This window comes from Primulina eburnea, chromosome 13 (assembly GCF_022965805.1).
Source record: "Primulina eburnea isolate SZY01 chromosome 13, ASM2296580v1, whole genome shotgun sequence".
NCBI classification, from domain to species: Eukaryota; Viridiplantae; Streptophyta; class Magnoliopsida; order Lamiales; family Gesneriaceae; genus Primulina; species Primulina eburnea.
This window is the reverse complement of record NC_133113.1, coordinates 32,841,295-32,866,517: the sequence shown is the minus strand read 5'-3', so window position 1 is coordinate 32,866,517 and position 25,223 is coordinate 32,841,295. Positions and strand designations below refer to the sequence as shown.

At 37.1% G+C, this 25,223-nt stretch overlaps 6 protein-coding genes and 1 long non-coding RNA gene across 9 annotated transcripts; 2 read left to right on the top strand and 5 right to left on the bottom strand.

The window, feature by feature from the left end:
* Positions 1-1,161: 1,161 nt before the first annotated feature.
* LOC140808618 (mitogen-activated protein kinase homolog MMK1-like) lies at positions 1,162-4,877 on the top strand. The gene is made up of 6 exons (XM_073165737.1): positions 1,162-1,430; positions 1,544-1,673; positions 2,305-2,442; positions 3,124-3,456; positions 4,077-4,257; positions 4,426-4,877. The coding sequence occupies exons 1-6, from the start codon at positions 1,210-1,212 to the stop codon at positions 4,599-4,601; spliced, it is 1,179 nt and encodes a 392-aa protein (XP_073021838.1). The 5' UTR covers positions 1,162-1,209; the 3' UTR covers positions 4,602-4,877.
* A 477-nt stretch (positions 4,878-5,354) lies between these two features.
* On the top strand, positions 5,355-7,498 carry LOC140810709 (small ribosomal subunit protein uS13c-like). 2 transcript variants are annotated; one of them, XR_012113277.1, is made up of 4 exons: positions 5,355-5,530; positions 5,637-5,861; positions 6,975-7,317; positions 7,355-7,498. XR_012113277.1 is itself a non-coding variant. In XM_073168589.1 (3 exons), exons 1-3 carry the CDS (start codon positions 5,417-5,419, stop codon positions 7,134-7,136), a joined length of 501 nt encoding a protein of 166 aa, XP_073024690.1. In that variant the 5' UTR covers positions 5,355-5,416; the 3' UTR covers positions 7,137-7,498. The 2 variants fall into 2 exon arrangements, 1 of the variants encoding a protein (XP_073024690.1); XM_073168589.1 differs by having other exon boundaries at positions 6,975-7,498.
* Positions 7,499-7,542: 44 nt separating this feature from the next.
* Positions 7,543-11,280, bottom strand: LOC140810008 (uncharacterized). Of its 2 annotated transcripts, XM_073167800.1 has the most exons (11): positions 11,050-11,184; positions 10,794-10,910; positions 10,439-10,569; positions 10,150-10,294; positions 9,921-10,048; positions 9,414-9,485; positions 8,704-8,830; positions 8,488-8,612; positions 8,344-8,385; positions 8,023-8,235; positions 7,543-7,931 (listed from the first exon to the last, which is right to left on the bottom strand). In XM_073167800.1, exons 3-11 carry the CDS (start codon positions 10,544-10,546, stop codon positions 7,863-7,865), a joined length of 1,029 nt encoding a protein of 342 aa, XP_073023901.1. In that variant the 5' UTR covers positions 10,547-10,569; positions 10,794-10,910; positions 11,050-11,184; the 3' UTR covers positions 7,543-7,862. The 2 variants fall into 2 exon arrangements, with proteins under 2 accessions (XP_073023901.1, XP_073023899.1); XM_073167798.1 differs by lacking the exon at positions 10,794-10,910 and having other exon boundaries at positions 11,050-11,280.
* A 1,090-nt stretch (positions 11,281-12,370) lies between these two features.
* On the bottom strand, positions 12,371-14,115 carry LOC140810819 (uncharacterized). The gene is made up of 2 exons (XR_012113306.1): positions 13,618-14,115; positions 12,371-12,592 (listed from the first exon to the last, which is right to left on the bottom strand). It is a non-coding gene; the product is annotated as an uncharacterized lncRNA (long non-coding RNA).
* A 1,155-nt stretch (positions 14,116-15,270) lies between these two features.
* LOC140810817 (serine/threonine-protein kinase-like protein CCR4) lies at positions 15,271-17,915 on the bottom strand. The gene has a single exon (XM_073168709.1). It carries the CDS (start codon positions 17,810-17,812, stop codon positions 15,473-15,475), a length of 2,340 nt encoding a protein of 779 aa, XP_073024810.1. The 5' UTR covers positions 17,813-17,915; the 3' UTR covers positions 15,271-15,472.
* Positions 17,916-18,603: 688 nt separating this feature from the next.
* Positions 18,604-21,807, bottom strand: LOC140810818 (alpha-(1,4)-fucosyltransferase). Its single transcript, XM_073168711.1, has 3 exons — positions 21,118-21,807; positions 19,849-20,022; positions 18,604-19,298 (listed from the first exon to the last, which is right to left on the bottom strand). The coding sequence occupies exons 1-3, from the start codon at positions 21,598-21,600 to the stop codon at positions 18,729-18,731; spliced, it is 1,227 nt and encodes a 408-aa protein (XP_073024812.1). The 5' UTR covers positions 21,601-21,807; the 3' UTR covers positions 18,604-18,728.
* A 1,791-nt stretch (positions 21,808-23,598) lies between these two features.
* LOC140810704 (uncharacterized) lies at positions 23,599-24,975 on the bottom strand. Its single transcript, XM_073168585.1, has 2 exons — positions 24,777-24,975; positions 23,599-24,024 (listed from the first exon to the last, which is right to left on the bottom strand). The coding sequence occupies exons 1-2, from the start codon at positions 24,853-24,855 to the stop codon at positions 23,807-23,809; spliced, it is 297 nt and encodes a 98-aa protein (XP_073024686.1). The 5' UTR covers positions 24,856-24,975; the 3' UTR covers positions 23,599-23,806.
* Positions 24,976-25,223: the final 248 nt, after the last annotated feature.

The window sequence follows — 25,223 nt, the reverse complement described above, 5'->3', positions numbered from 1 at the left end:
CTGGCCACTTTAGTTCATGTTCCATTAGGGGTGGGCATAAAACTCGAAAAACCGAAAAAATCGACCGAACCGAATAATTCGGTTTAAATGGTTCGGTTTTATCGGTTTTTCGGTCGCAAATGGTTTTAAAATATATAAAGTTCGGTTTTTCGGTTCGGTTTTCGGTTTTAAGCCCCAAAAAAACCGAAAAACCGAACCGGCCATATTTTTGTTAAATATAAGGTTTTTATGTATAATGGGTCATATTATTGTTAAATATAAGTCTTTTTATATATAATGGGCCTATTAAGATTTAGGAACTTAGTATCATTAACTCTCAATTTTTCAATCCGATCGTTTTCTCTTATTTCTCACCATTCATCAGTCGACGTTCTCTTTTTTTCTGTATATATTTCTTTAATATTTCGTAAGATTATGTGTGTTCCATTCGAGCTGGTTGACACCTTGTTATCATTCTTATTACTGAATATTCCGTTGGATTCATGCATTTTCCGTGTTTACATGGTTAATTAGTTATATACAGTTATTATATTCGTATGACATGTTTATACACAACACAGGTTATATATATATATATATATATATATATATATATATATATATATATTCAAATTAAATATTTGAAAAATACTATGATTTAGATTTTGAAGACATAAAGTGACATATAATTTTATCTCTCAACAAATTTTAGCCAACCGTATATAACCGTCCGTAAAAACCGAACCGTATTACAAAAAAACCGAACCGAACCGTAATAAAATGGTTTGGTTTTGGACTAGAGATATTCAAAACCGAAAACCGAAAAACCGAACCGTTGTAGACTAAAACCGAACCAAACCGACCGTTGCCCACTCCTATGTTCCATTTTATCTAGTGTTGATTTTGATTATTATGTCAATTACATTCAAATAATTTTGAGCAAAATGAAAAATTTAGGTAAAATAAATTAGTTTGTTATTGAAGCAATTGCTTTTTCGTTATTTAAATCTAAAAGATGTAAACAATTTTTTTTATATGCACTAATGATTCGATTTCTAATTATTTTTATATTATAATTATAAATAATAATAAATAAATCTTATATAGTTTGTGGGCCCAACATTTAGATTACATTACAACTGAGCAAGCAGTAGGAGCAGTTTGCTCATTTATTAATTTTAATTTAATTTATTTTTTATTAATTCGTAGCTAAAGAAAACAGCACCCAAAATGGAGGGTGGGGTTCAGCCAGCGGACACCGTCATGTCGGACGCCGAGTCGCAGCCTCAGCCGCCGCCGCCGCCGCAGCCGCCGATCGACCATATCCCAGCGATGCTCAGCCACGGGGGCCGATTCATTCAATACAACATATTTGGCAACATCTTCGAGGTCACCTCTAAATACAAAGCCCCCATCATGCCAATTGGCAAAGGCGCATACGGCATCGTTTGGTACCAAAGATTCTAACTTTTTGCCCTCGTTTGTAATTTCACTCTGATTTATTTTCTTTAAAGTGTTGTTTGATGACTGAAAGTTTGTGCGTTGTTTGGATTTTGCTGGGAAGCTCGGCTTTGAATTCGGAGACGAATGAGCATGTGGCGATAAAAAAGATTGCCAATGCTTTCGACAATAAAATCGATGCTAAGAGGACTCTGCGTGAGATAAAGCTTCTTCGCCATATGGATCATGAAAACGTTAGTAATTCATTATGCAGCTGAACACAAATATGTTGGTCGGAGGGAGTGAGTGTTGCTGACCTTTTATTGTTCAAATATTGGGATGAAAAATGATAGCTCAGTACTCATTTATATTTCCCGTGTTCTTGGGGTGAACAAATTGGGAGCTTGAGTGGTTTCTTGAAAAGCTTTTGGTGGCGCTAAAAAAAGTTAAAAAGGCTTTTGGTGCATTAAAGGGCAATTTATTGACCTGAAGGTGCGAAAGGGATTGAGCTGACTTGGAAATCTTGGAAATAGATCTTATTTTTCAAACAAGACTTATCTGCACCTACAAGTCAGCGTGCTGTATTTTTAGCATTATTCAGTTTCATCGATTCACTGTAGAAATTTTCTTTGATAGTTTTAGATAAATCCCTTGCTCAAAAAAGTTATTTTAGAAAGTTTTTTGTTGCATTTTGCCACTGTTACCTCACACTTACCTAATTGGAAAACAAATATCAAAAGGCAATTGCACATGTTTTTCCTATAGTCGCTTGCATATGATCTAATATGTGCCTACATCAAGTGTATTTATTTATTTATTTATGAAAAGACACTAAGGTCTTGTGTTGACATGTTTAGTGGCTAAACTGCAAATCCTGTTTTGCAGGTTGTTGCAATCAGAGATATAATACCACCTCCTCTTAGGGAGGCATTTAATGATGTTTACATCGCGTATGAACTCATGGACACCGATCTCTATCAGATAATCCGTTCTAATCAAGCATTGTCTGAGGAGCATTGCCAGGTTCGTCCTTTTTTTGTTGAAAATTTATTTGTAGGGCATGGTCTGCCCCTTTATTTTCTAAATTCATTAGCTCCTTTCTTCTGGTTCATATCAATGTGACAAGACACTGTGTGAAGAAGGAAAACGGAAAGAAAAGTCGGGTGAAGAAGTTGGAATTGATGGAGGGGGAAGAGGGGAAAGTTTTAAATGAATTAAATTATTGTGGTTTTCCGTATTTTCATCCAATTTTCTCTTGTCTACTGTTGTTACCTTAAATGGAAGTTCTACTAGTTTCCAAACATTAATATACCAGCTAATAGGTAGTTACTAGAAACTCACATGATATGTGCATGAACTCAACATAAAGCTGCTGCCACGACCAATAAATGCATCCTCTTAACTGTGCATGCATTAATGTGTCATATAGGCTCGAGGCAATCATTAAGAGCTCCTTAATTGTGGGGAATGTGAATCGAATGTTTTATTTGTCGAAAGCGTGTACATATAGGATGCTGAATTTTCTCACGCATTAATATGTCCTGGTTGTCATGTTGAACTTTGTCTTTGATAATTCATGACCACAAGATGCCACCGCTGCTTTTTTCACCATAAACACGTTTTCAAAAGGTTCTGTATTCATTGTTGCCTTTATTGCGCTGATTTTCTTTATGATTAAATGGCTATTTCCATGTTTTGGTGCAGTATTTCTTGTATCAGATTCTTCGTGGGTTAAAATACATACATTCGGCAAATGTTCTGCACAGGGATTTGAAACCGAGCAATCTTCTCCTCAATGCGAATTGTGACCTAAAGATATGTGATTTTGGATTGGCACGAGTCACATCTGAAACAGATTTTATGACCGAATATGTCGTTACGAGGTGGTATCGGCCTCCTGAACTGTTGCTAAATTCATCTGATTATACTGCTGCTATTGATGTATGGTCAGTGGGGTGCATCTTCATGGAATTAATGGAGCGCAAGCCCTTATTTCCAGGTAGAGATCATGTGCACCAGTTACGTCTGCTCATGGAGGTATCCTTTTCCTTTGATCATCTCTCTTGAATTTAAAAAATCTTTTGAGATTTTGAGGATTTTAATGGCTATGTTCAATTTTACGGTTGAGTTTATTGGTTTTTTCCTAGGATATGTTCATTTTGTAAATTAGTTGCCTTCTGTGATAAATCTAACGCAAAGGAAGGAGGAGCATTTTTGTCAAGATTTTTACAGCTTACCCACTCTAGATTTACTCTTATATTTACTGAAGACATTATATGAAAAAACAAGTCAGAAAACCGAGTTGGCTCTGGCTAATCCTGGAGTCTCAAATAGATCAGAGCATCCCAGAACCATGATTTTCAATTAAGAAAATGCATGTCACATTTCTTTGTATACCAATGTTGTGCTGCCTCCACCCAAATTTAGTGGGATGGTTTTGATTGGTAATTGTTTCTGTGAATTGTATAAAGGGGTATTTAACATCAGAAATACTAGTTTAGCTGTCACACTACCTACCTTAAGCTAGATTAGTTTTAAAAATAAAATAGCTCTTTTGAGATGTCCTCTTAGACCTTGTACGTGTTTATGATCAACTCATGGTAATATCAACACGCGCCTGTGCCTAAGTGTGACCAAGGATCCTATTTGCTTTGCAGCTGATAGGCACCCCATCTGAGGCTGAGCTGGGATGTCTGAATGAAAATGCCAAAAGATACATACAGCAACTGCCTCCCTACCATCGACAATCATTTACTGAAAAGTTTTCTCGTGTGCACCCTCTTGCAATTGATCTTGTTGAGAAAATGCTGACGTTTGATCCCAGACAAAGGATTACAGGTAGGTAGCATCGGCCCTTACTTGAAATATGTAACGTAGGTTTCTTCAAATAAGTTACTTCAACATCACGGTCTTTTTAATAGCTTTCCGTCCCTAAACCATTTCACAGAAATATGAATTCAGCTGCAGCCCATTTTTGATTGTTTTGTGAATATATTTTGATTTCAGTTGAAGATGCATTGGCGCATCCGTATCTCAATTCGCTCCATGACATCAGCGACGAGCCTGTTTGCACAACTCCTTTTAGTTTCGACTTTGAGCAGCATGCCCTGACTGAAGAACAAATGAAGGAGCTGATCTACCGGGAGTCTCTCGCATTCAATCCCGAGTATCAGCACATGTGAATAACCAAATCGTTGGACGCTAAATTGCTGTGGTTTTCTCAAGTAGTACGATTACCACATATTTGATCTTTTGTTTTCTTTCGTGTATATATCCGTCCATCCAGAACTGGGATGGCTTTGTTTAGAACAAGAACCTTCGACTAAGTCGCGACTTTAATAATTTGACATATACTGTTCCTAGTTTTATCTAGGCTTTGAGGTCGTAATGGTTGATGACTTTGTATGGCTGGTTTACCTAATATTTACCTGTGTGGGAATCATTTTTATCGATTTCAATGTTTCGAAAAATTTGTATTGCCTGAATCTACAACCGGACTAGGCCGGCATCAGCTGCGTAATTTGCATTAAAATCAACTTAATTAATTTGGTTTTTTGAACTTTTGGTTCAAATGAAATTGAGAATATGCTCATAAAGAAACTTTTGTCACAAAAATTCTGCTTTAAAAAAAAATTATTAGGGATTTTAAAATAGTAATATTATTATTTTTAAAAGCTGAATTTTATACTTACTGTAATACGGATTCATCTTCTCTTTAAAAAATAATTATTTATATTAATCATTCTATCCAAGTATTCAACTATTACTTATATATATTTTTAAGCATCAATATAACACCTTTTTAATCTGTTATCTTATTTTACCCTTCATTTTAGATGAAAGTTATAAGTTAGCTCAACCTGATTTGAACCCATTTAATTGGTAAACGGGCATGACCCAACCGGCAGAAACCGGGTGGGTATCCCACCCCGTATCCAAAAGGATAAGGAGCAACCAACAAAATGTCGTCCATTTCATATTCCTGTCCTGCAAAACAATGGCGCCATCGCTAGCAACACCTGTGCTCCCATCATTATCTCTAATTTCCAATCCCATTTCCACCTCCTCCAAGACTTTGCCGTCTTTCCCTCTTTCCACCTCCCTTCCCAAGGTAAAGTTTCGATTTTTGCGTGGTCAAACGATTGATGAACTGGGCATGGGTTTTTAATTGATTTGAGTAGTTGGATTTCTTTGGTTTGATTGTTTTTGGTGCTTAGATTGGTGGGTTGAGTATAAAATGTGCGCGTGTGGGTGGGGTGGAGATACCCAACAACAAGAGAGTTGAATACTCCCTGCAGTATATTCATGGGATTGGGCGTACCCTTGCCAAGCATATTTTGGTTGATCTCAATTTTGAGAATAAGGTAACTAAAGATTTTTCGGAAGAAGAACTCACCACTCTCCGTGAGGAAGTCTCGAAGTACATGATCGAAGGGGACCTTGTAAGTCTTACTCTCTGAACTTCCAAACTCTTATGTATGTTAATTTTGTTTATGCGTTTGAACTTTGAAGAGAATGTTTATATCTCCAGTTGGTGAAACATATGACGTTGTGTGAAATGAACTAGAAGATTTGAACTGAGTTTGTGGGTGCGGTCTGGTGAATATAAGGCGTTTCTTATAGCATTTAAGTTCTTTGGGTGGTGGTGGGTGTACTGTAAAACCATCGGATGAGGATGGTTGTCTCAGACCCACATGTCATGTATTTCTGAAATACATGTCCACATGGAGGGATTGAGCCTCATCTGTGAGAAACTACAAGGCTCATCTATAAATGAAAGTTATTAGTGTAATACATGTAAGCCAAAAAGTGAGAACAGAGATGAGCCAAAATGATTTATCCGAGAAGAATTAAAGGTAATTCCCTTCTGCTGCACATACCCACTCCCAAGCTTCCTTAGCTAAACCCAAGTATAGAACTATGCAGTCTCCTCCCAGAGTGATGTATTGTTATGATTTTGGTTAATGTTGCATTTGTGAATTTTTCTACACGGCAATGTCTGCATCCAAATACTTGGGTTAGCTTAGTTTAGTTTTCTTGGTATGCTGGAGTCACTTGCTCAATCCAAATGGAATTGAGGGGAAAAGTTGGACTCTACTTCAAAAATGTATCTGGATTTTAATCTTCTGCTTATTCCCCTCTATCCATTGGGTGTATTTCTAATTTCTTGGTCATGTCCTCATGTCCGGCTAGCATGATCTTGAGCATTTTTCACTTACATCACAAGCCTATGATAGAATTAACGTCTGCACTTCAGATATTGAAGGCGCGAAATAAAAAGCTTTTTTAAGTGTTTTTTTTTAAAAATGTAGAAGCACTGTATATGTTAGAATATGCTAGTGAAAAAAAATTTAGAAAAAAAAAAGCTCAGGCATGAGCCCAAAAGCCACATTTTCTAGCTGAAAAGATATTTTAAAACATCTCTTGAACGAGCTTCTCCTCGAACATCCGGGTTCTTTTTTTGTCATAAAATAAAGTGCTTTTTAACTTTAAAGCTTCTCTATATAAGTACACTTTCTCAATTGAATGGTTACATTTCTCTGTATTGTGTTTAGAGGAGATTCAACGCACTTGCAATCAGAAGGTTGAAAGAGATACAATGCTATAGGGGGGTTCGACACGTTCAGGGATTGCCTTGCAGAGGACAAAGGACTAAAAATAACTGCCGGACCTTGAAGGGCAAAAGGGTTGCCATCCCTGGGAAGAAGAAGAAGTAAAATAAAAGAAATGGAAATAAATGTCAAGATAGGTTCTCTACTGTGGTTTACAAATACCTATATCATACCTGGAATATGTACGTTAGTGAGGCTTTGTTCAGAATTCTCTTCAAGAATTTACGTTTACCATGATTTGTTTGTATGCTCTGAGGTAGTAATCAATTTATCCAAAGATTTCCCTGTATATACTCGTGTTATAGTTTTGTTAAAGATGCAAGTATAGCTTGGAGTCACGGTGCAAGGTGAGACGTTTTTTTTCCAGACCTCGGATGTATACTGAGAAAATTATGTCACATTTAATCTCTATTTGTTGAATTCAATCCAACTACTGAATCATACTTCTCATATCTGATTATGGCTCAGTGGTGCCGTTATCAGATGAAATGCATGGATAAAGATATTGAAATCTATAAAATTTATTATTCACTGATCGGACGAAATGGGTTACATGTGACAAAAGCATGGATAAAGACAAATTACACATGAAAACTATCTTAAACAAACAAAATATAATGAAAATACCGCTGCCTCAACAGTTACAGTACCCTGGAATTTACCATACCAGATGAGAATCCCATGAATTTAGGTTTTATAAAATATATAATATACGTTCATCAGCGTACATATAATCCAAGTCCGCATTCTTGAGGAACTAAAAAAATTAGTTTGCCTCTGAACAAGAAATGGCCCAGAGTACTGTGTTGTTATCAGATTTTCTTAAGCCGATCAATTGACAATTTCTATCCCCGTTAAAGATGTTCCCCCATGGAGTTGAAGGGCCACATCTCCAACGACCTGCATGATTCAACCGCAACGAACGAAATGATAGTGTCGCAGTTTGAAAACTAATACGGTGATATAGGAAACACCATAAATTATGAAGTACCTTAGCCATGGATCTGTAGGAATATTCAGTAACTCCAGCAACATGGGGTGTCATAATGACATTCGGAAACTTCAAAATAGCATCATTGGGATCAAATGGCTCGGTCCATGCAACATCAATCCCTAGGCCTCCTAAGTGACCAGTTTTGAGATGATAAAGTACAGCATCGTAGTCCAAGAGACGGCCTCGTGCTATGTTTATGAGGAAAGCGCCCTGAAACCGAAACGGATTATCTCCTGTTGACTTGTAATTCCAATCCAATTTGCAGACTTTGGGAAAACCAGCATCCATAAAGAAGTAAGTAGTAGTCGAAATTCAAACCTTTTTCATGGAAGATATGAAAACTTTGTCCACAATGCCAACCTGAAAGAAGAGCACTTGCGTACTAATTATTCGCCCTAAACAAGTAACAGATAATTAATTAAATGAGGAAAATAGTGAGTAAAGCATCTGGGAATTCCTTGCCGTTTCACTGTTCAATGACAAGCAACAGACTACTATGTCCGCCTGGCTAGCAAATTTCAGAATATCCCCATGGACACCCTTCTCGTCTACTAGATCATCACTGATACCATATCCATTGAATGATGCTGGATACATATAGTTGATTAACTATATGACAAATGCCAAGTTTATTCTGAAATCAGCAAGTTATACAGTTGACATAGTAAAGTTTTATACCAACAGATTCGCCTGAGTTCCACGAAGGTAAAGGCCAAGTCCTTTTTGTAGCAAGTATTTTCACACCGAAGGGTCGTAAACGCTTGGCTAAGTGGATGCCTATATTTCCAAATCCCATGAGGAAAACCTACATGAATAAGGAGCAAAGATAACACATTGAATGGATCACTTGCATTGCTTCAAATGAGGTAAGAAATGAAAATTACATTCCCGCATCACTTTTCATCAGATATAAATATCTTCCAAATTCTAAATAAGTTACCAACGGACAGGTATTTCAAATGTGTAACAATTCATTCCCTTAACACTACAAAACTTTATATACCTTGCTGCCAAGTTAAAGATTTACATTTGGCTACACATGCTGTGATGCTGACCGCAAATATTCAGGCATTTAAAAGTCCAACTTCACATTTATTGTCAGAGCAACACTATCGGATAGAGATTTAAGAAACATTTTATCAAGCGATCTCAGAGGTTTCTCATTTGGATTCAAATAGAAGATCAGAAACCAAATGCACAAACAAACTAAGAATATGACTCCATCATGAATCGACAGACGATGAAAGAATAAACTTTGAGGCTGACAAATAACCGCTGACTGGATGCAAGAGAGGGGCAAAAAGCAAGTTTTCAACTTTGTATCAATTCAAATGACATATTTATTGTAAAAGTGCCAAAGGAAAACGTGAAAGAGGGAGGAAGTTCACCGTTTTTCCGAGCAATGTGTCACCAACTGGATTTCCAAGTTGTTTCTGCCTCACAGCTATTTGCATGTCGTACTATATCAATGGAAAAAAATGCAAAATTAACTCAGTACATAAATGGAGAATGCCATAAATAAATTTCTAGATTATTATTGAAATTGTGTATTTCTTCTGACGAAGCCTATTAAAGAGCACAAACAGCAATTTCTAAGTAAACAAAATGAAAGTTAATGAAAAACGACAAAATAGTAGGTCAGGGCTACCATGAGAACCAAAACAATCCAAATTACCATTCGCCCAACAAACATTTTCTTTTGTAACATTTGATTTCGTAAAATTTCTCTAGCATGTTATCTATCACATATATAACATAAGTTGGCCAATAAAATGAAAACATGTCATATAATCTTTCACAGCTTAGCTTCATGATACATTTCACAGACTTGCCAACGGCAAAAAATATAGAAGCTAAAAGTACATTTTGAGAATGAAGATATGAATTAGACCAACTTGCTTACGAAGGAGGCCCAACATCAGGTATATAGCCATTTCAGCACATGAAGTTGCATTTCCAGTGGCATTGCTTGGGATCCTGGCAACTTTTATTCCACAGTTTGTAGCAGCCTTTATGTCAACCCCTTCACAAAAGAAGTATCAAGATAAGTGTTGAGGTATAAGAACAGCGGCAAATATATTTTGATGTGTAGGACAGAATTCTAATGAAGAAGAATGACTGGACCTTCCAGGCCAACTCCAAATTGCATGATAAGCTTCATTTGTATTGCTCGGGATATGATATCTGAAGTTAGCCTCAAATCTTTTACAACACACATATCATAGTTTCCAATAACATCAGGGACATCTTCAAAGGGGATTACATCAACCTGATGAAAGTATATAGTAACATCCAAATATCCTATTAATGCACAAAGTACTATACCCACACCAATTTAAGATACGTATTCTTAAAGAATGTAATCTCAGTGATAATGCATGCATATAGAGTAACACTAAGCAACACTAAGCACCTGTATGAATGGATGGGCTTGCAGATACTCTTTTGTATAATTATGAGAAGCAGGAAAATTTGGCCCACAGAATATAACATAAGTGGTGGGCTTGCCACTGTCACCCATCTGTTCTTTGACCTCCAATGTACCTAATGCAAATCATCAATTAACTTAGAGAGAACACTAACCGTACAGTAATGAGCCCAGAAAGGGTATCCAGCCAAATAAAAATAAGAAGGAAAGCACATCGTAAATGGTTTCATTTAGAACACCTAGAGGTGAAGAACCCACAGAAAGTCAGTAGTTTTCAAGAAAGCATAAGGTCCACAACGTGTAATAGAAACTGAACAAAGATGCAACAATTGAACTTGACCTAAATTTTTAGATCCCTAGGTAAATCGATCACGGGCCATTCCATTCTTAATTTGGTTAATTAATCTTTTATTTGTGGGGGAGGCTATCACATTGGTACTTATTCACTCAAAAACAGCTGCAAGGAATCATGTTAGTAGTTTCATTAGAATTTTGTTTTCCCCTATACAAAATCAAAGAAACCCATTATTTTTTAGCGCAAAGACAACTCAAAGTAAAAGAGGACATGCATAAAACGGAAAGTGGTTTTACGAAACCTGAAGAAGATGAACTGAGGCGTGGCTGTCCAGTGGTGGAATTACTGTACAATGATGTTATCCTCCTTACATGGTCGATGAATCTGTTCTCACCAACCAAAGATTTCGTCAGCACTGAATCGATACGGGAACGGGAGGCCGCGCTACGATACATGCGAGAACAGAGAAGAATGCTGCAGTCTTACCGTGGATCACCACAAGGGTGATAAATGTTTTAGCAGGGTAACTTTCATTTTAGTCCCTCTTTTAATGTTTATTTTCAATTTAGCCCAAACGTGGTGGAAAATGAACTAATATCTCGTTTAAACCTACTCGTCATATTTTATGAATTTGTAACTCGCGAACTCGTATCGATCATTTGAAATTGTTGTTTGTTAATTTGCCCGCATGGGCTTAGCTCAGTTGGTCAGCAGCAGTAAATCTTGGAGCAATGACCAGGGATCGATGAATTTGTAACTCGTTCCAGAACAAATATATAAGGCAAAAAATAATGGTTCTGAGAGTTATATAGGAAAATTTTCATAAAAAAAATTATATCTCAAGTCTTCAGACGTCATGTTCTGTTCCCATTTGAGGCTCAAGAAATATGAAAGAAATCATGTTTTGGATATTAGTAGTTTGCATTTGTTGATCGTGAAGATAAAAAAAATTTATTCAAAAAAACACTTATATGTCCTCCTGGAAAATGGAAATACACTTGTATCATGTGTAGATTGATTCTCATTAAAAAGGTTCATGTTCAAGTCTAGAGCGGTTAAACGGGTTAGTATGTCTGATCGACCTGTCCTGCCACATAAAATAGATGAGTTGAGTTGACAATATCACAACCCGCTAAAATTCAAGCCATCCCCCACACCGCCAAATTCAATACAAAATTGGTTTGGCTCGTCACATGAAATTAGTAAGTTGCGTTGATAATTTTGCCATACGTCTCACAGTGCTATTAAAGTCTTCTCCAATCCACTGCTTAGGTTCATTTCTATCGCGTACATGTTGTACATAAATCTCATTTTGTCCTTCAATTGTTTTTTTTTTATAATATTCATGCAGGGATGATGTTCATCTGCATATGGATACGATTGCGGAACAACATATCGTAAATGTAAGGCTGCACTAATTTGGAAAGCACGTGTTCTGTTTTTTCTGAGATCGAACTATCTGCTTTTCATTTCCTAAGTATTTGAATACATACAGAAGCTGATAATTATGGTAGCATATCTTGGTTTCCAATGGATAAATCTGAGTAACTTGATTTTGTTTTAGTTGTTGAGATACGTGCAATTAGAATTTTTCTGAACAATTAAGAAAATCATGCAATTAATTGTGCATGGGAGCGAGCTTACCAATTAGAAATTCACCATTAAATTTTATAATACAGTCTTTCAGAAAGTTCCAGTCACTTATTTGGTATTTTCTACAAGGAAAACACAGAGAACAGAGAAGTGCATCTTGCAACTATCTGCGACTCTGCATATTCTCATGAACAATATATAGACAGACATGCTGTTCCATCTCCTATAGGAGCTCAAACAAAATGTAGAACCTGTAAATAAAAACATGGAACCCACGGTCAAAAATCAAGAACCTATCTCGGATCAAAAGTTGACACTAGCAAAAAGCACCAATACCGAAAGATGCTGATCAACAAGTATTCATAATCTGCATAAGCATCTAGCATGAGTCAACAAAAAAAATCTACAAGCACACAAGCTACAAAAACTACAAATGGTCTTCAAAGAAGCCATCTGAGTACTAATAAATCGAGAAGACTCTTGGACAAAACAAGTATAATAATCATGAAATTGCTTGATCTACCACCCATCTATGGCATAAATCTCAAGATAATCCTTCAAATTCTAACGCATGATGCTGGTCTGCAGATGCCATGATAAAATAGCTACTTTAGCATTAGCATTTATCATCTTAAATTAGGGTAGTAGGCATACTGTTCAAATTGCCGATGTCAACTCAAAATGCCGACTCTCAAATACTTGTGCTAAAAATCACGTTCTTCATTCATGTAGATTTTCTTCTAAAGTTTAATGCTTTACAAGGTGCAAATGCTAAAACTCTGATGCATCGTGTGAACTACAGCTAACTTTCTCCACTGTTACGCACCATATAGAAAGTTGAAATCAAGTGAGATTGGGCACCAATATCAAGATTTCTTAGCAAAGAAATGACAATCAGTTTAATTTTTAAGACACGAAATTCACGAATCATGTCTTCTTTTCCCTTGATAATGTTTTAATAATAAAAAATTAAAAACAGCTAAGGGAATAGCCCGACAACCAGTAACATTCAGCTTGCGGGAAAAGATTAAAGTGACCATGTCCGCAAATATCGATCTGTAATCACATGTAGCCAATATGCACAGCAAATATCATAAAATGTGAAAACAAAAAAAATCTCTTATTTAATAATTTATAGTCCTTCAAGATACACTAGAGTTGGAAAATCATGCTTATAAGCAACATGAAAAATGCATTAGCATAATCTTTACCCGTTCAAAGAAATCTAAATCGATAGTTTACTTTACATTTTGAACTATAATCTCCAAAAATACACTTACAGATTCCGAACAAGAAATACTAATCACTTAACAATCCCTTGCTCGTGGCAACAATTCCCGTCGCCAGCGTGTTTGTTTCTACCACCTTCATTTTCACCATGATCATGATCGCAGTCGCCCTCAGAATCAGAATCGTCCTCGTCAAAAGGCTTTTCTTTATGAAAGATGCAGCATTTTTTAGAGCTTTTCTTGTTCATAAACTCGTTGTCAACCGTTCCCTCTTTCCAAGACACCTTCTTTTTAGGGCGTTTCAATTTCAACACCAGAACCGAAGGATGTTCCTGATGATTTGAGGACGATGGAGGATCTAGGGTTACGGTCGTGGTGGTGATTGTGGTGGCTGTGGCGGTGGAGCTGGCCATAGTTGTGCCCTATTTGATTTATTGATTTGGGGGAAATGGAAGTCGTTATGGTAATTGATTTTGTCTTGATTCTGGTTCGTGCCGCGTCGAATATGGAATTATTTTGTTTATGGCGTAAATAAATAATAAATGATTAAAAAAATTAACGAAATATAAAAAAAGGATTAATTATAGATTAGCCCCTCATTTTATCGCATTTTCTCAATTCAGTTCTTCATTTTGGAACTGTTTATTTTTCTCTTTTTAATCATAGTGTTAACATTAACTGATACTTACGAGAAATTTAGGGTCCGATTTCAGTAAGTGTCACTAATCCAGACGTTGGTTTTGAAATTGTCCTGAGCCTGAAATTACGAATAAGACTGTTAGAAGAGACCAGGAGGATATTCCGGCATAGCCCCTTCGATGTTAAAGTCAGAGACTAAGGATATAAAAGAGAGCAGCTAAAGGTGCTGCTGAAAAATTAATATATTGAATATCTGAGTTAGACAGTCGAACCTTATAGGAGAATAACTGGGTCCGTATTAAAACTTCCACCTTGGTTGGAGATGGATCAGGGTTGAGCGTGATGTCCATGGGGTATCGTTAACTAAATCGGAAAAATGACATAAAATGAAGGATTAGATCACACGGTTGAAAAACGAGCTACTGTTATTAAATAAATGAGGAGCCGAGGTTAAAACACGCCTCTTTAGAAAAACAAATTAAATAAAGGGTCGGGTCTCGAACATCGACTCCTCCTGAAATGTTCAATTATGCTCGGTTGAATTGTCTCGGATGCGTATCTACGTGCACACATTTATTAAATTTAATATAATTGTCAACTTATATATAAATGGATATGAGCTTCCATTTTAATATTGGTGAGACCTTTTCAATTACAGTGTGTTCGCTTTTCACGTTTGCATGTCGCCTTCACCCCTTTAGTGTAGTAACTTCAAAGACAAGAGTATTCGAGATCGTATCTCTTCCTTGGACTTGTTCCAAATTGAAACATTATTAATTAATTTAGCACGTGGATGAGAAATAGAATTGTACGTGGATGTGGTTTTTATGTAACTAAAGAACAGGTCAAATGCCAAATTTTGTGAGGGGAATTGTCTAGTCAAGGTGACACCATTTTGAATTTGGTGAACTGACTCATTCTTCCCTTTTGACTAAATAAATCTCGACAGAACTTAATATTTGGGATCACTTCTCTCGAGCTCATGGGTGAATACCATTAGTAAAGTTATCTTTGGATACAAGATCAAAATGAATAGATATATGTTAGGATTCTGTGTCTCAGAATTCTTGAACATTTGGCCTCCTTTCATAGGAATCACTTGTAATCAAAAGCTTAAAACTCTTGGGAAATCGGGTATATAATGTCACAAAGAATGCTTAATGATTGAGGACTGAAAAAGAAAATAAACATTTATCCTTAAAATTGTGTTTCTTCCTCCATTCACAGTATTATATGTACACATTTGAATGATGAACAGGGTACCTACTCCGACTTAGTTGCCATCGATGATCCCGTGGTGGATCGAGACAGTAACGGTGGAGCCAAACAGGCTTCCAAGGCTCTCTCCAAGCTATTTACAACTTCAGTCATCGTTGGCCTGTCACGACCCTCTGGCATCACGCAATCCGCTGCTAAGTATCCAACATAGGCCACCGCCTCTATCTCGAATGGGGTTGGTGCCGGCATCTTCGGGTCCAAAATCCTGTGAATTTCATCATGTATTATGTATGGAACGACATAATCCACCACATTTCTAGGCACCCCATTTTCATTCTTGTGAATCGCCTTGCGCCCGGATAAAAGTTCTAGCAGCACGACACCAAAACTGTAAACGTCGCTCTTACTTGTCAGCATTTCCAATCTGTAGTACTCGGGGTCCATGTACCCCATTGTTCCGGCGGCACGTAATAAGAGGTGCGTCTCATCATCTGGCGGTCCCATCAGTGAAAGGCCGAAATCCGAAACCTTGGCAGTCCATCTGGCATCTATTAGTATGTTTGAGGACTTGATGTCGCGGTGTATGATACGTGGCACAGCAAACTCATGTAGGTACTCGAGTCCTCTGGCAGCATCAAGGGCTACCTTGATTCGTTTCGGCCATGATGTTAGAGGAGAAGATTGGAGCTTGTGGAGATGGCTATAAAGGCTATAGTTGCTCATGTACTCGTACACTAAGACAAGCTCGTCACCCTCTTCGCAGTATCCCAACAACCGAACAAGATTTTTGTGATTTAAGCGTGACAAAAACTCGAGCTCATTCAAGAATGCGCTGTCCTTGTCCTCTCCGCTTCGTCTGGTTGGACCATTGGCATATGATGAAGAGGCAGATGTTTCGGCTCTCTTGAAGGCCACTACCCGCCCGTCTTCCAATGTCGCACGATAGACTGATCCAAAGCTTCCATGGCCAATCTTGTGATCCTCGGAGAAATTCTCAGTCACTCTAAGGATCATATGCAAGGGAAACTCCTCCAACTGACCTCCATTTCCCAAGCTGATCATCTGGCTGAGGCGCTTCTCTAATTCTGGTGCAGCTGGCTGAGCCTGCGCAGTTTGGCCACTCGGTGGAACTGAGCTGCCCTCTTCTAAACGCCCTGAATCATGAATCCTACTACTTCCTCTGTCTCTACGGTATCTAAAGAACAGAAAGTAACACAGAGATAATAACAGTGAGAAGGATCCAACGCAACCAAACACCATCAGGGCCACCATTTTAGCGTTCCATTTTCTGGTCTTTTCCATCACCAAGGACGGTGGTGGTGGTGTCTCTGCTAACGGAGCAACTGAAGGTGTACAAGGTTGGCAGACCATTAGTCCTTGGTCACAATATTCACCATAATTAGGTAAAGGGCCACAAGAACACTGATTTATAGTTCGGCAAGGACCTGGAACAATATCATTGAACACCAACGGATTCAAATCAAAATCTTCGTTACCCCAGCAAAGCAACGAGTAATCTGACATCTTGACACCACAAAAAATGGCCTCTTTTGCCTCTAGAGAAATAAATAATTCATTCCTCAATGATTCAGGCATGTTATATTCATTTTCTCCCCAACAACTCACAGTTCTGTTGGACCTTAGCGCACAACCTCTATTCTTCCCCAATGCCAGTGCTGTGAACTCGCCACTAGGCTTCTCCCCCGCCATATTGCCCCAGCATTCCAAGCTACCATTTAGATAAATGGCACACGCATGGCGAAAACCAGCAGAAAGAAGCCTAAAACTTCCCATAGGAACGTGACCTGTGACATTAGCATCATTTCCTAAACATTGAACTTGTCCTAAGCTTGACAAGCCACAAACAAAATCATCCCCAACAGCAAGATCTGAAGTCAAAGCGGTATTAGTATGATCGAAACCTCGCCATTGCCAACATTGAAGAGCGTTTGAACCATTGAGTAAACCACAAATTTTGGAGTTCCCGGAGTCCAAATTTGTCAAAACTGGACCCGTATAAATCCTTTTACGCGTCATGTTGCTCCCTATATCCGAAAATCTCCAGCAGACCATGATTGAGGTGGATGAAGAGTAGAATGAACTTAAAGCACAAAGAAAACCATTTCCACCGACAATCCCAGAAACTGATCTCAAGGCAGGACCGAGTACAATTTGAACTCTTCGAGGAAAACTGGTGCAGTTAATGAAAGAAAGTGATTCTTGGCTATGATTAACATTCTGTGCTATCGCACATACTACTGTTTGGTTCCCGGTTTCAGATATTGCAACAGTGGAAAGCGAGTGAATTAATGGCAGGACAAAACCAAAAAGAAGGGACAGAAAGAGGGAATAATGGAACAAAAATTTTAATGAAAGAATTGCCATGGAAATGATTCGGAAGAAAGTTTTCTCATGGTGGTGCGGAAGAATGGAGATGAAAGGTTACTGGAAAGTCGCTAATTCTTGATTATCATTATGGCGTTCTTTATTTTTGAAGAATGCAAGGAAATATCAAAGAAAACGAAATCACGCGTTCGAATTTGTAAAAGACTTGGTCCCATTGAACGTGTGTTTCGAACCAAAGGCAAAGGGAGCGCGTGGTCAAACAAAGTATGGAGACGTAGTATTATAAAGAAAGTCGCATGCACACGTGGAATATGTATCTATATATTATTATTATTATTATTTATTTATTTATTACAAAGCACTCCAACAGGTAAAGATTCAATCCACGTAACATAATTAATTTTTGGTCTGATTCAAAACCGAATCCAAATTATGATACTATATTTTGTTCGAATGCAATAGACTCTGCCCCAAGTCACAAGTTTTAAGTATTTTGATTTGACTAAAAATTTTGCAGTTGAAATTGACATATTTGTATGCGTGTTTGTAGGTCTAGTTGAAATGCATGTTTTTGAGCAAGTAAATTTGAAAATTGAAGGAAAACGGTAGAGACATTAGGAGCCAACAATACACAGTCGTAACTCCTATGCGAAAAATCAGATTTGACCAGTTTTGTAAATGAGTTACGACCCATGAGATCAAACAGTTTCTTTACAAATTTTCATTCAAAACTCGAATATAACACGATCGTGTCGGAAAAAACATTCGATTTAGTACATGGTTTCCGTGGATATAAATATCTCTATTTAACAAATACCTGTTTATATCCGTTTAATCAAAATTCTTGGATCTACATATGATTGATTCTCAGGCCTTCTAGGCAAGGAGAAGAATATTCACCAAATTAATTTTAAGTACATCTTTGCCATGGGTCAGCTAACAAAATCAGACCCGTTTAAAACCGTTTTGCATTTCTCCCATTTTTTCTGCTCACAGCCTCGCATAATCTGCACGGTAATGTGTCTAAGCTCGCTGAGCGGGTTTTCCCATAGTTTCCCAACACCCCACATCTTCTCCATGCATGGTATTCCGCATAAGCTACAGGATCGTTAGCTAGGGACTTGATGTAATTAGCCAGTTCAACCATGGAACTGAATTGTGTGCCATCTATTATGGAATGAGGAGGTACAAAGTTCCAAACATCTGGTGCACCAAAGTATATGGGAACGGCCCCCGAATCCAGAGGGTAAAAGAGTTTCTCAGTCACATAACTCTCGGTCATGGTGTTCTCGATTGCAAGGACGAACTTGTAGTGGGACATGGCACAGTGCAGATGATCCCACCATTTAGGTGCTTCTTTGGCATCTTTCATGCATTCGGGATAGAGAGAGAGCGCCATATCGAGACCTCCAACATTGTTCAAGCACTTGCCGAATGAGTGGTGGGGAAGCAGGCTGAGTAGCTTTTTAGCAAGTTCGTTCCTCTGAGGTAGACATCGCGATGAAGACCAATAAACAAGAGTATCCTAGAATACAAAAATCATTGTTACTTTCAAGGCCGTGAAGAAAATAGTCCTGATCATTATGTAAAAAGCAAGGGTGAAAGGCGATCCAGACTGCCAGCCCAAGCTCGACTCAAGTTCAAGTATTTCGGGTACAGCTCGAAGCTGTACCAAGCCAGCTTCGAGCTTTAACATCTCAAACTCAAGTAAAAAAAAATTTAAAATTATTATTCTAAATTTTCAAATATTATTTAACTAATTTAATAAAAAACGACAAATTTAACAACTAATGTATAAAATAAAAGGGTATGTTGGTAAATACCCAACAAGCTCGAGCTCAGATCCGAGCTACATTGATGTTCGAGAAAATCGAGTTTGTTGAGCTCGAGTAACTAGACGATTACTTGAGCTGAACACATGTTTGAATGTTTAATTTTTTTTTTTAATCGACCTCAAGTATGGTGCTACTAGAGTTCAACTAGGCTCCTGCACAGCCCTACAAAACTAAGAAGTAACAAATGAAAAGATGTAAACAAGAAGGTAAGGGTATATGTTGATAATGGAGAACACTTGCATTGTTCTTGATGGAAGACAGATGATAATTTCGGCTGTTATGAAAAAGTCCTCCAGCGTAAGTTGCCTGAACATCGTCTTTAGCATGGTAGCTGATAAAAATGTCTTCATAGCCTGACCTCTTCCTTCCAGCTTCAAGCTCCATATACACACGTACAGGATCTCCAACTCTCCTCTATCATCAAATGGAAAGACAATTTTATTCAAGGGGGTGATAAATCGAAAGCTTATTTAGTGAAATGGCATGGTTAACATGTCGTAGGAACAATCAAGACAATGGCAGCTCTACTTGAAAGCGGCTATTTGCAATGTCTAAATTTGTCTCAAGCAAATTCCTATAACAGGAAAGAGTCATTATGACCCCAAGATGGGGAAACAAGTCATCCACTCTAAAATTCAGCTTAAAATGTGTGCTAAAACAAAACCTGATTTACCAAAGAAATATCAAAATAAATCTGCCTGACCATAACAATGTTTCATATCTTTCAAACTTCTCCAGCATAATTTCTCTTTGGTACTGTATGTGACATCATGGACAGAACTCACTAGGTGATGAGAGGAAACTATTGCATGTGGTTTGCAACTGAAACTTATACGGTTTTAGAGTCACAATATTGCAATACACGCAAGTTAATATGCTATTGCTAGTCATTAAAAACTTAGATCCCAAAGAAGTATCGTAATACATTAAAACTGTGATAAAAATATATCTAGCTCGATTTATACATAACCCTATATTAGACTTGCCATGTATGCGTTCAAATGCACATGGGTGAAAGTAGTCATAATAGCCATTTGCTTTGGTGGATGACTAAAAACAGACTAAGGTGTGCTCATGAAAACATAATTGTTATATCCTATTTATTTAGATTAATGATCTTGCTCACATTTTTCAGAGGGCCATTCTTCAATAACAATTCGAGAACTCCTGGTTAAAAAGTTACCTTTCAGATTCAGAATCTTAACTCCCAAGTGAAAAATCTTACTTTAGCAATTGATCAGACAAATTGAACCGCTGTTGATTTTGCTCTCAGTGATTATCTTTCTAGGGACAGACAGATAAAAGTACAAACACAAAACACCACAGGGATAAAATTTAACAACATAAACAGGAACGTAATAACACATTTATCCTAGGGTTGGATTCGGAAAGTAAATCCGGCAACACCGTTCCACCATAAAATATAAATATGGAAAGCCCTAAAAGATAGATTCTTCAAAGAACAGCAAATTGGGCTGGGCAAAAAGTTGGTTCCCAGAAATCAACTACCTGTAATGGAGGAGTGGTAGTTTCAAACAAGAGGGCATCAGGAGTATCAGCAAGAACTTGAGATTTAGTCCACAAACAGCTCAGCCCACATCTGCAACTATACAAATTGTCCATATTATCAGGAATCCAAGTCCACCCTTTGACCAAAACACTGACATGTTTCATCTTCAACTCACCACACTTGATCTCACCATCAACATTCTGTAAAGATGAGATCTTCAACCCATTTCTCAAAAACTCTCCATGTTTTTCCCTGAATCGAGCACAACCTACTAGAGAATCCCATTTCTTGAATGCTTTAAGGAGGTCTTGGAAGGGTTCTGGTGCGCTGGATTTTGAAAGGTTTAGTAAAGCTGAAGGTTTAGGATAGGGGATTGAAGATTCTGCCGCCGGGAATTCAAGAAAATCCGTTAAGAAGAGGATTAGAATCGCAAATCCAAGCATCAATGTGATTAACAAGGTGTTTTTCGATTTGAATTGCATAGTGGCAAGGGTAAATCAAGAAAATTCTCTATCAATTCCGTTTCTCCATGTTAAACAAATTGGGTAGAAAAAAATAATTTATTTTGTTTCTGTACACATTTCTAATTGTAATTAGACAGGTTCGTACGATCGAAAAACTGCCGCATACGAAATAGGAAACATATGGGAAAAGGAGAAATTAATTCCAGGTAAATTGTTCTTGTTGATCCTCGCATGATTCCACAATTTTATTAGTAAATTAATCTTTTTTTCAAGAAAATTGATCTCAAATTAATTATTTCAAATAGCGTCAAGAAATGTCCATCGAACAATAAATTGGATTTATCGTGTGTATATTTATTCAAAAGAAAACGTGGGTTTACTCTAGATTCTTTATCTATTTTAAAATAATTTTTACAGTTTAATTAAAAAATTATATATTGGAAATAATAAATATAGATGTCTTCTAAATAAATGCTTTATTCGACTAATCTAGTATCAAATTTACAAGAGCTTGTTCTTGCTGTCTAAATTGCTTATTTCTTATTTCAATTAACTGAATCTCGCTAAATGTGTCAAGAACCAAACTTCTTTGATCCAAAGTAATTTGTGAGGAAAAATAATCAGTTAATTAACTCTTAAGTTTTGTAATGCTCCAAATTCGACAAATATCATCACCGTATCAAGATGAATTCCAACGTGTTTTCTCACTCACACAAGTTTGTTAATCTTAGTTAATTCTCCCACCCTTTTGTTTCATATATTTGATCAGCCGTCGATAATGTCCAAAGAAGTAGTAACTGGTGATGAAGTCCACAGGCAAGATTTGAGGTTCCCACGTTTTTCTTGAAAACCCCTATGTTTCAGAGACTTCTTGATAGAGCTGCGGAAGAGAGTGGATTTGGGAATAGTGGTAGAATCATTCTTCCTTGTGACGAACCTTCTTTCCGAAGGCTCCCTTCAGTTTTATCAAACATTAAGTGCTAGGTACGACTTCTCAATGTACTAAATAGTCAGTGAGGTGCTAGAAATGTAATTGAAACGGAGGCAAGATTAATGTAATATCAAACATTTCGGCAAGACATGACTTGCATATGCATTATATTCAAAAAATTATTCATTAATTTGGTGAAATGAAGGACATCCATTAGAATAACATGCTTGTATTTTCGTTGAAACAAAGAGAAAAGTAATGGACGACCTACCTTTACGTATGGTTCAGCATATTCTCATCTGGTGAAACATAGCAATTCTTTCACAAGTTAGCATTTCGAAATTTCTAACAAGTAATGAACATTTCTCTGTGATCATGGTAATTCCAAAGTATTGTAGTGTTTGGGTTTTTTTTTTTTGCCAGACTGTTAAGAAGGCTAACCGAAATGTAAAAACCGAAGAGAATGAAAAACTTATAAATCGAGGTATGCAGAAATATTGAGCACAAAAAAGACCGTCTTATCAGAATAATTCCTCAGTGTAACAGCATACAACCAACCTACTTCCCAAAAATATAATGATCCCCCTGCGCAAAGTAAACACAATAAAGCTAGCTATAACAAAGCCACAGAAAACAGGGGTTATTTTCTGTGTATTTGAAATTAAATGGGACCGAGTAGAATAAAGACTTTTAGACATATTAAATCTGCAAGTCATGGCCAATTATTAGCAAAACAGAATAACTAATTAAATGTTTGAGCCGTTATAATACGTTAGAGCGCAAATGAAACAGCTGTTAACTGATTGAATGGTTTTTGACACGGAATACAAATTTTATATGCCTCAGTTTTCCACTATGTTAAAAATCTTATAAGTAGTCCACATGCTTCACAACAAAAACATTATGCCTTTACTCACACAAAGATGACATCCATGAAGTGCATAATACTCTTAAAACAACTTCCGTCAAGGACTTTGGATTCATTGTTTAGAAAGAAACAAAAATAAGTTGGTTATGTTTGTTTCCACTTCCAGAGATGGAAACGCCCCCTAAGAATGAATACAAACATAACCCATTGCTTACAATTTACAGATCCAAGAAAATTTTATTGATAAAACAGCAAACAAAATACTATTTTCAGACTTACAAGGATGATAAACAGCATGTAGCTAAGTGAAAGCTGAAAACCGAGCAATTCAAAGCAACGACAAATTCATGCCTACTGTGCGTCTTCAAAGAACATTTCAAAAAGTATCTGTTATTGCAGGACAAAGATAGTTTAACGAGAAAATCTTAAGCAGAAGCGGTCTTCCTCTGCTGAAATATGACAGCATAAATGGGGACACCAACGCCAATGCTGAATGCTGTAAGCACGCCGAGAGTCATTGTCAGTTTCTGGTTTTTCATCCTGTCCAAGTTATACATATGCTTTGCGTGAAGGTAGAATGGCTCGTCATGACCATGTCCTCCTCCCATTTTCTTTACACCAGTTGAGTGAATGCCCCTGTTAACTGTCAGAGAGCAACAAATGGCGTAACTCCATGAGTCAAGATATAGCTAAAAGCAACATCCTTTGGTGCTCCAGTGGAATCTACCCAGAAGAGCAATCAAATTGATATGATGCTTGAGAAAGTAGCTAAAAGGAAAGTTGAAATAAAAATCATGATTCGATAGCGGCCACGTTTCCATGAAAATGAGGGGGAGGTAAGCAGGTCATATTTGAAGTTACTAGTGATATAAGCAGTCATACAAGGGGATAAAAACTACTATGTAGGTGATGAAAATTAATTTCGGTATAAATTGTTGAATTGAAATAAATGGAAAGAGAAATCCGTAGTACAGGTTAGTGAACTAGTTGATAAAAGAGTGAAATATGTTGGGTAAAAAAATAGAGGAAATTCAAGATGACGAACAATAAGATCCAACAAGACAACTCATCGGTAATATATCAACTTCTGCAGATAGTTTATGCACACTATAATGTCATCCGATACAGCAAAATTTAGGTAATTGAAATTGTAATGCTGCAAAATTTAACCATTGAAATATGAACATATTCATGCCCTAAACCGAAAATTCCCACCAATTAGCAGGATAAAATTAATCTAGACGATTAAACAATAGATTAGAAAAATAGGATTACGAACCCATAAAAAAGATCGGAACAAACAATGAATAAATCATAAAGAGCTGGTTTCTTTTACGATGTATAGAATAAACAACAAAGACAATTCGGAAAAGCATAAAAAGGCAAGGCGGGAACCAGATTTAGCGAGAAATGATTGGGTAGAATAGCATAGCAGCTTGGATGCACATGATTTCAATCCGTTGTTCATTGCCATTCCTCGAAGATCAAAACTTTTAACGCAAAATCAAAATAAGAGAATCTGCTTCTGATTTGTGTGTTCAATTTCCGTTGAGGCAGAGTCGAAGAAGGAAATGGTAGAGTAGAAGGGTTCGTTGCCATGAGTTCATATGATCGGCACGTGCACTACTAATTTGGGCTTCATGTGTTGGGCTATCGTAATGGGGCCACCAGGACAAATGCATGAACCCAACACTTTTTTTAAAGAGAACCCAACAATAATTTATTTGAAAGTTTAATAGAAATTGGCTTCGCTTTCATATTTGAAATTTCCTTCGATTGATGCAATGAGACAATAATTTTTTAGGGAATGAAAGTAGTTTTCAGATGAATTTTCTTTTATAT

Excerpts from the sequence above, each read along its gene's own strand:
- LOC140808618 (XM_073165737.1), top strand. The coding sequence starts at position 1,210 with ATGGAGGGTGGGGTTCAGCCAGCGGACACCGTCATGTCGGACGCCGAG. Across the intron at positions 1,431-1,543 it reads GGCGCATACGGCATCGTTTG|CTCGGCTTTGAATTCGGAGA; the intron begins GTACCAAAGATT and ends TTTGCTGGGAAG. Across the intron at positions 1,674-2,304 it reads GCCATATGGATCATGAAAAC|GTTGTTGCAATCAGAGATAT; the intron begins GTTAGTAATTCA and ends CCTGTTTTGCAG.
- LOC140810817 (XM_073168709.1), bottom strand. The coding sequence starts at position 17,812 with ATGGCAATTCTTTCATTAAAATTTTTGTTCCATTATTCCCTCTTTCTG.
- LOC140810818 (XM_073168711.1), bottom strand. The coding sequence starts at position 21,600 with ATGCAATTCAAATCGAAAAACACCTTGTTAATCACATTGATGCTTGGA. Across the intron at positions 20,023-21,117 it reads CTACCACTCCTCCATTACAG|AGGAGAGTTGGAGATCCTGT; the intron begins GTAGTTGATTTC and ends ATTTGATGATAG. Across the intron at positions 19,299-19,848 it reads TGTCTTCCATCAAGAACAAT|GATACTCTTGTTTATTGGTC; the intron begins GCAAGTGTTCTC and ends TTTGTATTCTAG.
- LOC140810709 (XM_073168589.1), top strand. The coding sequence starts at position 5,417 with ATGGCGCCATCGCTAGCAACACCTGTGCTCCCATCATTATCTCTAATT. Across the intron at positions 5,531-5,636 it reads TTTCCACCTCCCTTCCCAAG|ATTGGTGGGTTGAGTATAAA; the intron begins GTAAAGTTTCGA and ends TTTGGTGCTTAG. Across the intron at positions 5,862-6,974 it reads ACATGATCGAAGGGGACCTT|AGGAGATTCAACGCACTTGC; the intron begins GTAAGTCTTACT and ends TATTGTGTTTAG.
- LOC140810704 (XM_073168585.1), bottom strand. The coding sequence starts at position 24,855 with ATGGCAATGAACAACGGATTGAAATCATGTGCATCCAAGCTGCTATGC. Across the intron at positions 24,025-24,776 it reads ATCATTTCTCGCTAAATCTG|TTAACAGGGGCATTCACTCA; the intron begins GTTCCCGCCTTG and ends GCTCTCTGACAG.
- LOC140810008 (XM_073167798.1), bottom strand. The coding sequence starts at position 11,203 with ATGTATCGTAGCGCGGCCTCCCGTTCCCGTATCGATTCAGTGCTGACG. Across the intron at positions 8,236-8,343 it reads TCATATCTTCCATGAAAAAG|GGCGCTTTCCTCATAAACAT; the intron begins GTTTGAATTTCG and ends TTTCGGTTTCAG. Across the intron at positions 7,932-8,022 it reads CCTACAGATCCATGGCTAAG|GTCGTTGGAGATGTGGCCCT; the intron begins GTACTTCATAAT and ends TGAATCATGCAG.